The sequence below is a fragment of the Aristolochia californica genome, unplaced genomic scaffold (genome assembly GCF_029961685.1).
Source record: "Aristolochia californica isolate CCGP_79_NKW_82.1479 unplaced genomic scaffold, dmAriCali1.0.hap1 SCAF_7, whole genome shotgun sequence".
In the NCBI taxonomy this organism is placed as follows: domain Eukaryota; kingdom Viridiplantae; phylum Streptophyta; class Magnoliopsida; order Piperales; family Aristolochiaceae; genus Aristolochia; species Aristolochia californica.
Genome location: NW_027182268.1, coordinates 30,691,312 through 30,706,796, shown reverse-complemented (window position 1 = coordinate 30,706,796; position 15,485 = coordinate 30,691,312). Strand labels below are relative to the sequence as shown.

Sequence of the window (15,485 nt, the reverse complement as noted above, 5' to 3'; positions counted from 1 at the left end):
AAATAGGGAAAAAAGAGATTTTTTTTACAGATCTACTATTGATATCCATAAAATATAGTTCAAAATCATAAATGGTTTGTTTCTCAAGAAATTATCCTCAAAGAGGTTTAAATTGATACATAATTTGACATAAAAAAAAATTTCTTGAATCTTTTATGGCCTCTTGATTCACTTCATTCTATAGTTTGTCCCTTGCGGACTCCAACGCGAATATCTTCTTAAATATAGTTCAGATTGACAGAAGAGTTTTTCCTTATCAAATTAGACTTTAATACCATTCATACAAATATTACTTTTCTTCATAAATTATACTTCTTTTTAGAGAAATAATCGGATAGATTTTAGACTCTTTAATATGGCCCAACTGAGTATTCTTTCTTCTTTTGCCTACTGTTATGATCCTGGGGTTAAGTACTTGTTTTTTCACTACTAAACAAATTGGTTTTTCGGTATGTATTGGCTAGGTGTTTAACATTTGGTATCAGAGTCATACCGTTGTTGCGAGTTCAAATCCCAAAGGAGGCAACCTAGAGGCCAGATTAAAATTACTAGAAGGCTCAAAAAGTAGGTCAGACCAGTGTCGCTAAAGTGGGCTGCTAGAGTGGGCTGTCGTGGACGTCGACTCATAACAGTGGGAATATTGTTATGATCCTGGGGTTAAGTACTTAGTTTTCTGCTACTAAACATATCGGTCTTTTGGTATATATTGGCTAGGTGTTTAACACCTACATGACTGTTGACCTTTGCTAAATTGATATCTCCTTCTAGAAAATTCATATTGAGAATTAGTTTGATAAGTTAGAAAATAGACTTAAAAATATTTCTTTTGACATAAATATATTCATATAAAGTTTCATTCGTGATGATATGAAATGGCTCAAAAGTTTAAGATTTCTAATAATGCTCGAACCTCTATTGCAAACTGACATTTTCTACTTCAAATATCAAAAAAAATTTTAAACTTTAATTGCCAAAATTTGTTTTGTGTTGGAAAGTAAACTCAAAGATATTTCTATCAATATATAATTTTCAATATAAAAAGTTCATTATGGAGGTTCAAACGCCAAGATAATAACGGGTATTGGAATAAAAAAAAATAAAAAAGATAAAATACAAACCTAAGCTACTAGAGATGATAGATCAGAAAAATATCACTTAATCTCTGTGGGTTAACTAAGTCAAATCAAAGAATCTTCTCTTATACCATGTTGAATTTCTAGAAAAGAGAAAAAATTTATTAACTTATGTAATTTGAGTATACGAACTTTTATTTATAATAGAAAAAATAATTATAATTTAATTATAATTATACTTTGATTAATAATTAAATTTTCATTAGTTTAAACCTAAGAAATTAAAATCGCAAGAGACGACGAGAAGAAAAAGGATGAAGTAGACGAAGCATGCGAGGGAGAGAAGAGGGGAGATCCGGTGAGTAGGTGCCCGATTTCAAGCCGGCAATCAAACATTGTCTGGGAAAATGGTACGGCACAAAGTCGACCGGAAAAATAATATAGCCGACAGTAAAATTGCGTTCAGTTTCGGAGAAGGGGGAATGTTGCCAAAAGTCAACAGAAACTGGTACGGGAATGAGGAAGGAAATGCGATGGGTGAGAAAGAAATAGTAAAAAAAAAACACCAATTTTTTGTGTAAGTGGGGGTTTCCAATCGGATCATCGAATCGAGTCAATGATTCACGACTTATCCTTCTGATTCTCACTATCCAGGGTGGGTCCATTATTTGGAGCGATTCGGCTCCCCGAACCAACTCGTCTCTTGGGTACTCGCAAATCCTTGGTTTCGATTGCGATCGGTTTGGTTGGGCTTCGACCGTCGTCAGCCGTCGGTCTCTTTGTTTTTTGGTTTTTATTTCAAACCAAAGATTCGATCTTCCCACGACTAGGGGTGGCATCGAGCCGAGCCGAGCCCGAACTTGCCTATGTTCGAGCCGAGCCCGAACCTGCCTCATCTCGAGCCTAAAATTGTTATCGAGCTCGAGCCCAAAAATTTTAACCGAGCTCGAGCCAAGCTTTGAACCGAACTCGAGCCTCAATATACATTTAAAAATTTTTAAAAAATATATATCAAATAAATTATATATAAAATTATACATACATTTTACATAAAATTGGGCATGACCTCTACATAAAATTAAGCATAACCTATATATATAATACATATATAAGATTGGGCATAACTTTTTCTTAAAATTGATCATAATCTATATACATAATACCAGTATAAAATTCGGCATGACCTCTACTTAAAATTGGGCATAATCAATATACATACAACCTGCATAATACCTGCATAAACATTCCATAAACACTCTATCAAATTATCTATACATTCCATAAACACTTCATGAAATTATTTATACTCTCCATACACTACTCTAAACACTTCATACATTGCATAACATTATAAATAAGCTCTATACAATAATCAAACACAACAAAATTAAATGAAATATCACTATCAATTTACAATCACCCAAATAAAAACTATAAATCCATTATAAAATTACAAACTATAGTTGTTTATCTTAATGCTAGAAAATAATATGCGTCCCTACATGAGAAAAATCTCCACCTATGACTAAAACAAAAAAATAAAATTAGTTATTGTCAGATAAAAAAAAATAATCTTTCACTACTAGTTACTTAATGTCGTTAAAAATATTAAAATTACCATGATGAGAGGAACATGAAAAATCATGTAGCTAGTAACATTATCTCTACACTCTTCTTCTCATGTTGTAATCATAAAACAAAAATTTAATAAATAAAACTAAAAAATAAACTAAATTTTTTTATAAATAAATTCACCTTTTGATTTTTCTTTACACCGTGAAGAACCCGAACCCAATCACTGCCACAAATCAAAGCTTGAATTGTATTTGGTGCCAAGGAAGAACGATATGAGTCTATTACTCTACCACCAGCACTAAATGTAGACTCTGAAGCTACTATGGATATGGCAATTACAAGGATGTCTGCTGCCATCTTAGATAATACCCGAAATTTCATATGATTCACTTTCCACCATTCTAAAACATCAAAATCATATTGTGAAGTTTCCTCACAACTATATACACCTTCTTCAAGATAAATTTCCAATTCTGACCTTGGTGAATTAACTATATCCTTTTGTTTCATATAACTCATTAACTTTGACCAACCTGAACTTGATGAAGGCCTACGACTTGTGGAAACACCCATAGAGCTAGTACTTGAAACAATCTCTTCATTTCTAATATCCACATTATAAAAGGATACATATTCATTGTATATAAGGTGCGTCGAACTAAATTTATATTCATTGTAGCTTCGTCCTTAGAATATATCAATGGAAAACACATTTCAATCAACTTTAATTTGACCCTTGGATCCAAAACTGAAGCAACAGCCATCAATAAATTACATTCACCACAGTATTTCTCAAATTTCTCTTTCATTCTACTAACCATTGTCCTAATGAAAACATTTTCATTTGTAGAATGAAAATCCAGAACTTATTTTACCCTATATACCTCACTAAGGTACAAATTAGAAGTAGGGTAGTCACTCCCAGAAATTATATTAGTAACTGCATTAAAAACTTCTAGGATCTCACACACCATGTCAACCTTTTCCCATTCATCAAAACTTGGCAAACAATCATAAGTTGGTTCTCTAACTTTAAATCTAGAAAATGCATCTTTGAATTTTAATGCAGAAGACAACATGTCATAAGTGGAGTTCCAACGAGTTGGACAATCAATAACCAACCTCTTTTCACCAAGTTCTAATTGTTGTACAATTTCAAAAAAAGTGCGAATTCTAGCCTCAGATAGATTTATGAATTTGATACTTTCACACACATTATCAATGATATCCTTAATCTGAACAAGACCATCTTGGACTAATAAGTTCAAAATATGAGCACAACAATGCACATGAAACAACTTTCCACCACACACTAAATTTTTTTTTCTTGAAAAATCTTGTTTCAAAACTCTGATACAAACATCATTATATGCAGCATTATCAACTGAAGTACTAAAAACTTTATTTTCGATCTCCCACTCTTTCAAACACTTGTAAATAGCATATGCTATATCAATGCCACGATGAGGAGGAGGAACATGCACAAAACTCAAGACTCGTTTTTGTAGCTTCCAATTATTGTCAATAAAATGCCCAGTAATAACCATGTATTCAATCTTTTGATTTTGGGACTTCCAAAGATCCGTGGTAAGACTAATCTTATTAATCTCTTTTAACAAAATTTTCAATTTCTTTTTTTCTACCTCATACACTCCTTCTTAATGGTCTTACCGGATATTTTCTCATAATTCATATTTGCCATTTTCATTACAAAATTAAATTCCTCCTCTTCTACTATCATGAATGGATGTTCATGCATAAGAATCCAATGAGCAATGAGTACTCTCATTTTAGCTTGATCATATTTTCCTCCAAAATCCATAAAAGGAAGTCCAGATGGACTCTGATCAACATTAGACCCCGCTCCCACTGGTTGAAAGTTTAAGGTTTTTTGTTTTCTCATTGCGACTTTTCTACTAGTGCAACGTTTCAAATGTCTACTCATATGTGTGGTCACTCCACTACTAATAACACTCAAATTGATTTTACAATGAACACACTGAGCCTTTTTTGTACCATTAAGTGATACTTCTTTGAATTCCAACCACACATGAGACTTTTTTTGTCTTTTTGAAGTATGGGTAAAGTCACCTTCATCCTCATTTATGGTAATTTCATCTGGGTCCACTTCTATGACAGAGGGTAGTGACTCTGGTGGAGTTGAGTCACTATTTATAGTCACACTAGAACTAGTGTTAATTATTGATGTCAATTGAGGAGGTGTTGACATTCTTACTTCTACAAAAAAAAAATTATAAATTAAAAACATAGAGAAAAGAAAGTTATCCAAATAACAAAGATCCTACACATAATTTAAGATACTTGTCTATTCTTAGAGGAAGGTACATGACGTTGTGACAATCGGGAACGACCATTGTCTTTCAATGCAACGGGGTCTCTTTGAGCCAGTAGCCCTGCACCCAATAGTTTCCAGTCCTATATACTGATCCTTTTTTATATATAAATTTTAAAACTTCTAAGAGAATGAAATAAGCATACCAACATTCTCTTCTAATATTCTGATGAAATACAACGTCAATAACAAGAAATTAATGATAAAAATGAAAAAAAAAAATTCAAACCTTATACAAATCGAAAGTGTGTTCGCCGTTCAGGGATATCTCCAAAAGTCTTTCCAAGAATGAAGGAGCACTGCTAAAACGAAACGAGAGTTAGAAATTTTGTAGGGTAAGGTCGGCGACGAAAAAAAAACAAAACATTAAATAAAATTCTTACCTCCCGTCGGACCGTCGCTTTTGTCTCGTCAGCGAGGAAGAACTTTGGATGAAGAAATTGAAGAGGAAGGATAAAAATCGATTGCAAAAAAGAGAGATAATTTACATCAGTATGTATCTAACGTATCAATTCAATGAAATATTGGGTCTAAAAATAAAAATTATGTACTGTATTCTGAAATGTTCTGATCTAATATGTATGATGAATACATACTTACTAGACTTGTTACCAGTCTAACATAAAATAATTTGGTTGAGTTCCATATGCATAAAAATAAGTTTTGTTTTGGTGAACAACAATTTAATTATTATGGTTGTTTTATGGACCACAATATTATATTTGGGAAGAGGAAGAGTTCCATAGGAATAAGAAAAAGAAACATGAAGAAAGAACAAACTTTGATCACACCAGATAGGGTTTTTTTTTACAATTTTGCAGTTAGGACATGATTTTTGTCTACACAATTGATTCAAAGAGCATGTTATCGTAATTTTAATTCTCTCAAGTTATTGAAAAAAAAATAAAACCAAGTCACAATAGAAGCTGTAGAAAAAGGTAAAGACTAATCATTGCATTTGGGATAAAAAAAGTCCACTACCAAATAAAATATAATTAATATGGACACAATCTATATTAACAAAGATCAATATAAGTAGTGAACTAGCAAAAGTAGATGTGCATTGTACATTGAAAATGTTGATAATCCACATATTGTGACTAGAAGAAGGATTTTGAGACTTTGTCCACAGGAAAATCGTATAGGATACCAAATGTAGGACAACATATGAATGACGACTGTACAAAATGCAATGTCGAGCAAAGGATGAATGATCCTTTTCAGCTTAAACAGATTCTTAAGAGAGAACATAAATTTTATGCATTTAAAACCAATACCGCTGATAGCAATATAAATGGAAATTGGAAGGTCAAAGTTTAGGCCTGTGAGTAATAAGATAATAATCAACTACATGGTCTGCTAAATTCTCTTCGTGCTTAAAAAAAACCACATGATAGAAAACGATACAAGATAAACTTATTGATTGAGGAAAAAAATTAAAAAAATGATTAAAATGATGTATTTAACTTTATCTGGAACATATACAACGAACCCCAGAGTCCTGTTAACCAAAGGCTAACTAGACTTACAGAAGATAAAAATGAAAAAAAAAAAAAATCAACACTGAAATCACAGAGGAAAAAAACATACAAAAGATAAAAATGAAAAAAAAAAATCAACACCGAAATTGCAGAGGAAGAAAACGTACAGAAGATAAAAATGAAAAACAAAAATCAACTCCGAAATCGCTGAGGAAGAAAACATACAGAAGATAAAAATGAAAAAAAAAATCAACACTTACAGAAATAGAGAGTGTTCGCCGTTCAGGGATATCTCCAAAACCTTTCAAAGAATGAAGAATCACTGCTTAAACGAAGCGAGATTTAGAGATTTTGTAGGGTTAGGTTGGTGACGCAAAAAAAAAAACATTAAATAAAAATCTACCTCCTGTCGGACCGTGGCTTTCGTTCGTCGGCGAGGAAAAACGTCGGATGAAGAAATCGAAGAGGAAGAAATCTTAGAGAAAGACGAAAAAATCGAAGTCTTTGACAGAGATTGAGGAATCAGAGAGGGAGAGGGAGAACGAGAGATTTGAAGACCAAAATCCCCCATTTCCCATGAATACCCGCCGACGGACAGTGATTTTTGCGAGAAAATCATGCTGAAACGGCATGGAAATGGCAGGAAATGGCAGAGAAGTATGGGTTCCCGACGGGTAGGACGGAAGGGAAGAGACGGAATTCTCTGTCCCGAAAATTTTTTTAGAACTCCCCCGATTTCCGAATCACCGCTCGTTAAAACGAACCGGTTTGCGAGCCGACGAGCCGAACCTGGCTCTGCTCGGGTTCGGCTCGTTAATCTAAATGAACCTATTTCTGAGCTCGAGCTCGGCTCGAGCTCGATATAAAACTAATCGAACCGAGCCAGAACCGAGCCGAACTCGAGCGGCTCGCGAACCGGCTCGGTTCGAAGCCACCCCTCCACGACGTCTTTTAACTCTTTGCTTTGCCCCTGTTTTTTCCATTTCTGAATTCTCTTGCGCCTCCTCCTCCGTCCCTTCTCTCTCGACGTGCGATGAAGCAGGAAGCTCAGAACTAGATTGGAGGATTACGACTAGGGAAAATGGGGACGGGGAAACACCGATGGAAGATCTCCTTTCATCGTTCGTCGTCCCGGGCGCTAAAAAGGCCGCCGCCAGAATTCGTCTGTCCCATCTCGGGAGCTTTAATGGCCGACCCTATAATTGTTGCCACCGGCCAGACCTTTGAGCGGAACTGTATTCAGGCTTGTAAGGAGCTGGGCTACACTCCGAGGCTTCCCGATGGATCGCGCCCTGATCTCTCCTCTGTCATCCCAAATTTTGCTATCAAATCTACGATTCTCTCCTGGTGTGATGTGACGGGCTTCGACAGGCCGAAACCCTTTGAGTTTGAAAAGGCCAAAGAGCTTGTCCGGGGACTCATCGCCTCTTCGCAGGAGCTCGATGTGAATAAATTAGCAGCAGCAAGGGACGGCGTTACGGAGAGGACTGGGAAGGAATCGGCTATTGAAATTGAAGTAATTGGGACCGCGGATAAGCAGCTATTAGAAGGGGTCTTGGAAAATCCTCCGGTGAAGTTCCGTTTTGCTAACACAGAAGTGAATCGGCGACCAAATTTTTATTCTTTCAGCTCGGAAGAATCGGTGCTGACGGCGCCGTTGCCCTTGGCCACTAAACCCTCTTGCTATTCCTTATCGTCTTCTTCTTCATCTCAAGAGATAGTCTCGGCCGATGGCGGGCTAAATCAACTGCTTCCGACTTCGGCGGAGGAAGAGGAGATCTTCGCTAAGCTGACGAGCCCTCAGATTACCGACCAAGAGGAAAGCGTGACCACCCTGCGGAGGATCACCAAGGACAGTCCCGACGAGCGCGTCCCTCTCTGTAGCTTCAGGATTTTGGAGGCGATGCGGCCGCTTTTGGTATCCAAGTACACCGCGATTCAGGTCAACGCGGTTGCAGCTATCGTGAACCTATCTCTGGAGAAGTCCAACAAGGTCCATATCGTCCGTTGCGGTGCGGTGCCGCCGCTGATCGACGTGCTGAAAGGAGGCTTCGTGGAGGCTCAAGAGCACGCGGCAGGAGCTATTTTCAGCCTCGCCCTGGATGATGAGAACAAGACGGCGATCGGCGTACTTGGAGCGCTGCCGCCGCTGCTGCATCTGGTGATGCGGTCGGACAGCGAGCGGACCCGGGAGGACTCGGCGCTGGCGTTGTACCACCTGTCGTTGGCACAGTCGAATCGGTCGAAGCTGCTGAAGATGGGCGCCGCGTCATCTCTGCTGGGGATGGTGCAAACAGGGGAACAGGCGACGAGGGCGCTTATAATCCTGGGAAGCCTTGCGGCAAGTGCGGAGGGACGGGCGGCGCTGCTGGACGCCCACGCGGTGGATAAACTGGTGGGCATGCTACGAGAGTCAGAGGGTGGGAGCCGGAGGTCGGAGGGGGTGCGCGAGAACTGCGTGGCAGTACTGTACGTACTGAGTCAGAGCGGGATGAGGTTCAAGGGGTCGGCCATGGCAGCAAGGGCAGAGGAAGCACTGCGAGAGGTAGCGGAACGGGGAAATGAGAGAGCGCGAATAAAGGTGAAGAGGATGCTAATGATGCTGAAGGAGAGAAGCGAGGAGAGCGAGGAAGGGTTGACGGAGGAGGAAGACGAGGTGGCGTCTGCAGCGGCGGCCGAGGGGAGATTTCCCGAGTCAACGGCGACGTTTCGGAGGAGAATAGGGATGGGCAACTCGACGGAATTTTGACTGTTCAAAGTTCGGTATGTAATTATTGTGATATTTGGTTTGTTGCATTTGCTTTCCTTCTTTTTTAATTTATTTTATTTTTGTCAAAAACAAGATTGGGAATTTGGTGGAGCAGGCTGGCGCTGTAAAGAGGATTTTTGAAAGAAAGCAAAAAATCTTGTGACTTAGGTTTCATATTGTGATTGTATTCTATTTCATGCCCTAATAATTAACCCAATGATTCAATTTGAACTTCTAAGGCAAACTTCCATAATTCTTTCAAGACGACAAAATCCTTTTCATCAACCTTGATTCCCGCATGCATCGAATTTTCCAACTTGGAAAAAAAATCAAATTCACAGTTGATGTACTTTTTTTTTATAAAAATAATTGAATAATGGGTGTGTTTCCAAAATGATATGTGAATTAAAATTTACATTTCCCGTGATACATTATGGGGTTAGTTAACATGAATCAGGAGATAATCTTCATCCTGATTACTTTGTTCATCTAGTGAAGTTGGTAGTGGTGCACCAGTGCCCGGTTCATGTTGATAAATGAGATGAAATCGAAGAAGACGCCCAAAGCTTAATTTGTGGAATCATAAATCCCTAGTTTTTTCGAGTCATCCACATGAACCATCAGGACACGTCGCTTCGCTTCTTCCCATGATTTTTTTTTCTCCCATGCTCTCTTCTCCCTCTCGGCTTCTTCCTTTTAGTCTCCTTCTCCCTCTCACACTCCCTTCTCGCTCTCAGCTTCCCTCTCTTTCTTCCTCTCTTTCTCGCTCTCAGCTTCCCTCTCTTTCTTCCTCTCTTTCTCCCTCTCTTTTCCCTCTCGGCCTATGATGAGCGATGGGGTGAGCCAGTGACGTTGACGGGGTGGTGCGGGGTGAGCCAGTGACGCCGACGATGGCGGCCAACGTCGAACTCTGTCAGGGGTCGACGGTGGCCGCCATTGAACCCCTTTGCGTGGCTGGAGGTTGAAGATGACCTCCTGCATGCAGAAAACAAAGTTAATAAAATATATTTATGAATAAAATAATATTTTTTAATATATTGATAAAATAATTTATTTATTTATTTATTTATTATTTTTTAAAATTAGTGATTTAAGGTGGTCAATTATTATTTTTTAATTATTCCTTTTTTATGTTAAAATATATTTTATGTTATTAATAAATAAATTAATGTATTTATTATATTCACTTTTTTTTACTTTTTTTTATTTTATAATTAATCAGTGCACAGTTAATTATCACACGTAATTATTGTATTAATGTACAATAAAGTGCAATCATTAATTATTATAATATTTTAATTAATTAATTAATATATTTTAATTCTACATTAAATTACTTATTAGTGTAGTAAATCATGTTTGTTTTGGTTAATTTAGTATTCAGGTATATATGTTCTATTTAAGTATATTATTACAAGTTACTCATTCTCTTATTTTTTGTTATATTTCTCATTTTGGGGCACTAGCATTGGAAACTATTTTCCAGTTTACATGAACGCGTCCACATTAACACCAAAATTGAAGTTAAAATTTATGTAAATGATTCAAATAAACTTGAACTTGAATTTGAAGTTCAAGTTCATGTTGACACAAGTGTTGACTAACCCCTAAGATATTAGATCTTCACATGCCTTAGGGGGGTTAGTTAACATGGATCAGGACATGAACTTCAATCGCATTACTCAGTTCATGTCCTTAGGTCGTAAGTGGAGCACCGGAGTTCAAGTCATGTATATGACTCATGAAATCATGTCGAAAGCATAAACGAGGGAAAACGCTTTGCGCCCAATTTTGAGAATCATGTACATGAAACGAGCGCGCCCCTTTCTTTGCCGCATACCCTCTCCATGAGTCTGCTCATTTCCGTTTCCCGCACCCCTTCTCTCCCGGAGCTCTCTGCTCCCTCTCTCATCTCCACTGTCCCTCTCCGTCTCTACGACCTCTCCCTCTCGACCTCCGTTGTAGAGTACGGGAGACCGAGAGGCTCTGCGACGAAGGTCGAGAGGGAGAGGAAAGGGAGGGAGGCCTTCCTCCCTCGGCGACGACTTCTCTTCTCTCTCGGAGTCCCTCCCCCCGTTGGCCATCCTCCCTCCTGTCCCTCTCAACCTCCGTCGCAGAGCACAGGAGGTCGAGCATCTGTTGCAGAGCTTCTCGGCCTCCCTCTCTTCTCCCTCTCGGCGTACCGTTGGAACGCCACCTTTGTCCCCGTTGCCCGCTGGCTCACCGCTGAGGAAGACAACGATGGTTTAATTTTTCCTAAGGGGGGGTTAGTCAACTTGAAGGACGAGATGATCTTCAACAACATAATGCCCTTCAACACTTGAAGTCGTTAATGGAGCGCAGATGAAGCTTCATCTCGATGTAGGGGATGAAGGGGTCCTTCATCTTCACGGTTTAATTTCGATCATCTCGAAGAAGGCCTTGTTTGATCTTCTTTGAGTTGAAGGACGCCCGATGCTGGCTTTTTCTCCTATCTCTCCTCGCCACCCCCCCCCCCCCCCCTTTCGTGCGTCGTCATTGCTTGTTTTTCTTCCTCTCCCGCACTCCCTCTCTCATCTCCCTGGGCCCTCGACGTCGTTGCTGCCATAAAATTGATCGGATTTTTGTCTCCGGCTCATCTCTCAGTCTTCTCTCGGCCTTGCCCTCTCTCTCGCACCCCCTCTCTCATCTCCGTGACTCCCTGTCTTCTCTTGGACTCACTCTCTCTCATTTCTCTTTCTCTTATCCCTCTCGACCTCCCTTTCTTCTCCCTTTTGGCGTCCCACTCCCTTCTCTCTCTAGCTATTCTCCTTTCCCCCAAAAATACCTTCCGATTTCGTTCGATTTCCCCATTTCCATTTCCATTTTCTTCGATTTTGGACATTTGGGCATTGATTGCTTAATTTCTACTTCGATTAGGCATCAATTTCACCCTTTGGCTTCGGTTTTCCCCAAATTTTAGAAGGTATGCCTAAACCCTAATTTTTTTCTTCATTAAATCAGTGTTTTATTTGATTTAAATTTATTTTCAGTGCCTAATTGGGGGTTATTTGTGCATTATTGTGGGATTTAGGGTTATGGTTTATAGTCTAAATTCTTGATTCGTGTATGGATTATTTTTAGGGTTTGCTGCTTGGTATTTAAGGGTCCTGGGTTTAGGGTTTATGGTTAAGGATCTAGGGTATTTTAGGGATTAGGGGGTTTAGGGTTTTTGAAGGTTTTGGGGATTTTGTGTTTTTAAGCTCTAGGGTTTGGAATTAGGGTGTAGGGTTTAGGGCTTTTAAGGTATTAAGTTCTGGAATTAGTGTTTAGGGTTTAGAGTTTAGTAGGTGATAAGGTTTAGGGTTTGATGGTTTAGGTTTTTTTTATGGTTTGTGTTTTCGTGACGGTAAAGGTTTTTCGATAAAGTTTTTTCCATGAGGACCGTCTCGGATTTAGATTATACATGGCCGCAAGAAGGCAACCTAGTGGTCGACCATATGACATTTGGACCTTCAAAAACGATAGAAAAATGCTCGATCTCTTGGTCAAGCAGGTGAATTTAGGGAACAAGTTGCCTAACGGGGTATGGAAGCATGAGGTATATATGGTTTCAGATTTAGGGTTTAGGGTTTCAATTTAGGGTTTGATGGTTATGGTTTAGGTTTTATTTGAGGTTTTTAGTCCAATTCAAACAAGGTTGAGTCGCCTACACGGGCGTCCATTAGCCAACGAAACCCGACTCCCATCATTGACGAGGTACAGTTCATAGTGACTGCGAAGTTATATGGGGCTCTACCAGGAGTCTTTGGTGAATTTGGACTTGATGTGTGTATGTTCTCATTGTTTAGTGCATATGCAGTAGTGAAAATAATTTAATTAATTTTAAAATGTGTGAGAATGTTGTTGAGAATTTTTGAAGTGCTATGGAATGTTTTTGCCATGTGGTGAGGAGATTCGGGTATTATACATATCCACCACGTGGTATTTTTTTTTATGGTTTGTGTTTCCGTGACAAGTAAAGGTTGTCTGATAAAGTTTTTTCCGTGAGGACCGTCTCGGATTTAGATTATACATGGCTGCAAGAAGACAACCAAGTGGTCGAACATATGATATTTGGACATTCGATGATGATAGCAAAATGCTCGATCTCTTGGCCGAGCAGGTCAATCTAGGGAACAAGTTGCCTAATGGGGTGTGGAAGCATGACTGTGTAAATAAGTTCAATGAAGACGTAGTCATGAAAAAAACTGTTGAGCAGGTGAAGAATCGAACAAGAGCATGGAAGAAAACATACAAAACGGTAACGAGTTGTATCAACACTAGTGGGTTTGGTTGGGATGCAACCATACAACGAGTTACTGCATGTAATTTTGTATGGCTTGACTACATAAATGTCAGTAAATCATGATGTACTATAAAATATTTTTTATGTTTTCCGCGTTAGTATAACTCTATTCCAAGACGTCTAAATGATGTTTTATTCTTGTAGGAGCATAAAGATGTTGAGAAGTACAGATGTGAAGGTTGCCCTCTGTACGACAAATTAGCTGTGGTGGTGGAAATGATATTTGAATTATGACATTGCAAGAGTTATTAGTATGGTTTGTATTTAAATTTGATATGTTGTTGTGTTTATATATTGCATGGATGGATATGGTAGATGAGTATGGATGTGGACAATTAAATGAATATGGTTGCATAAGGATGTGATTGAATGTAGGATGTGGGAATGTGGATGAATATGGTTGTTTATAGGTGTGATTGCAAATAGGTTATGATTGAAGATTGATGTTTACTTGTGTTTATGACTTTTAGGCGATTGAATTTGTGGATTTCCATGGATACTATGACAGACGATGAAAAGGTTGCAACTATGGTTGCATTCACAACTTTGTTGATCGCCATGGGAAGATACTATCTGTACCATTGCAATAGATGTGTACCACATTCTTGTGGGATGAATGGTCCATTGTATTTTCAAAAGGCACTAGACAAATCACCAGTTAAATTTTGAAAAGTTTACAGGATGAACCAACTAGTATTTCACAAATTGGTAGATATACTTACTAGTAAAGGGTTTTTATCAGCCACAAAGACCATCTCAGTTGAAGAACAACTTGCATATTTCCTCCTAACTGTTGGTCAAGGACAAGCGTATAGTGTCACAACAAAGATGTTTGATAGATCAAACTGGACCGTATTTCAACAAGGTGTTGGATGCAATCCTCAAACTTCACTCTGATTACTTCAAACGACCTTCGGAACGCACACACTCAAAGATTTTAACCAATTCAATGTTTTATCCCTACTTCAAGGTAACATCACTTCCTATAACTAAATAATTTTAGATTAATATACAAAGTTAGTCAATATTAATTGAAAATGTATAATTAGGTTTGTATTGGAGCTATTGATGGAACTCATATCAAAGCCAACATTCCACTTGAAGATCAACCAAGGTTTTGGAATAGAAAAGGCTATCTCTCATAAAATGTGATGGCAGCATGTTCATTTGATATGCAATTCACTTATGCACTTACTAGATGGGAGGGGTCAGCAGCTGATTCCCATATATTGAAGGACGCATTGACTCGTCGAGACAAAATCTTTGTACCTAAAGGTAAGTAATATATTTTTATGCAGTCATTTTTTATCTATTTTATCTTCAATTATTTTATGTGGTATATAATTTCTATTATAGGAAAATATTATCTAGTCGATGCTGGTTATGCAAATCTTTCAGGATTTTTGGCTTCATGTCGAGGAACCCGATATCATCTGCAAGAATTTGGAGATAATATTCCTAGAAATGAAAAAGAATTATTCAACCGAAGACATTCATCTTTACAGAATATTATTGAGCGAGCTTTTGGTGCTTTAAAAGCTCGATTTCAAATGTTAAAAGGCACTCCTCCATTTTCTTTTAAGATCCAGGTAAAAATTGTACATGCTTGTTGCATATTGCACAATTATATACATGCAAAAGATTATGATGATATATTTGAAGATGAAGATGATGATTCGGGTGGCGAGCTAGGTGGAGGAGGTGATGCGGTCCAATTAGGTGCAATGGATGATACAGACAATGACGATTGAGATGATCTTGAGGATGTGAGAGGCCAAGTAACAAGCATTCGGAGGCAGAGTGCATTAGAATCCACAAAGCCGCACAATTTCGAGATGCCATATCGACTTCCATGTGGAATGATAAATGATGGTTGTATCTTATTACTTTTGAACATGCATCATTTATATGTACTAAACTTGTAACTTGTTGATTTTAATATTAAAGG

General features: G+C 38.2%; 1 protein-coding gene across 1 annotated transcript; it reads left to right on the top strand.

Moving 5' to 3' along the window:
* The first annotated feature begins 7,491 nt into the window (after positions 1-7,491).
* Positions 7,492-13,739, top strand: LOC137936721 (U-box domain-containing protein 38-like). The gene is made up of 2 exons (XM_068781572.1): positions 7,492-9,245; positions 13,682-13,739. Exon 1 carries the CDS (start codon positions 7,564-7,566, stop codon positions 9,229-9,231), a length of 1,668 nt encoding a protein of 555 aa, XP_068637673.1. The 5' UTR covers positions 7,492-7,563; the 3' UTR covers positions 9,232-9,245; positions 13,682-13,739.
* Positions 13,740-15,485: the final 1,746 nt, after the last annotated feature.

Excerpts from the sequence above, each read along its gene's own strand:
- LOC137936721 (XM_068781572.1), top strand. The coding sequence starts at position 7,564 with ATGGGGACGGGGAAACACCGATGGAAGATCTCCTTTCATCGTTCGTCG.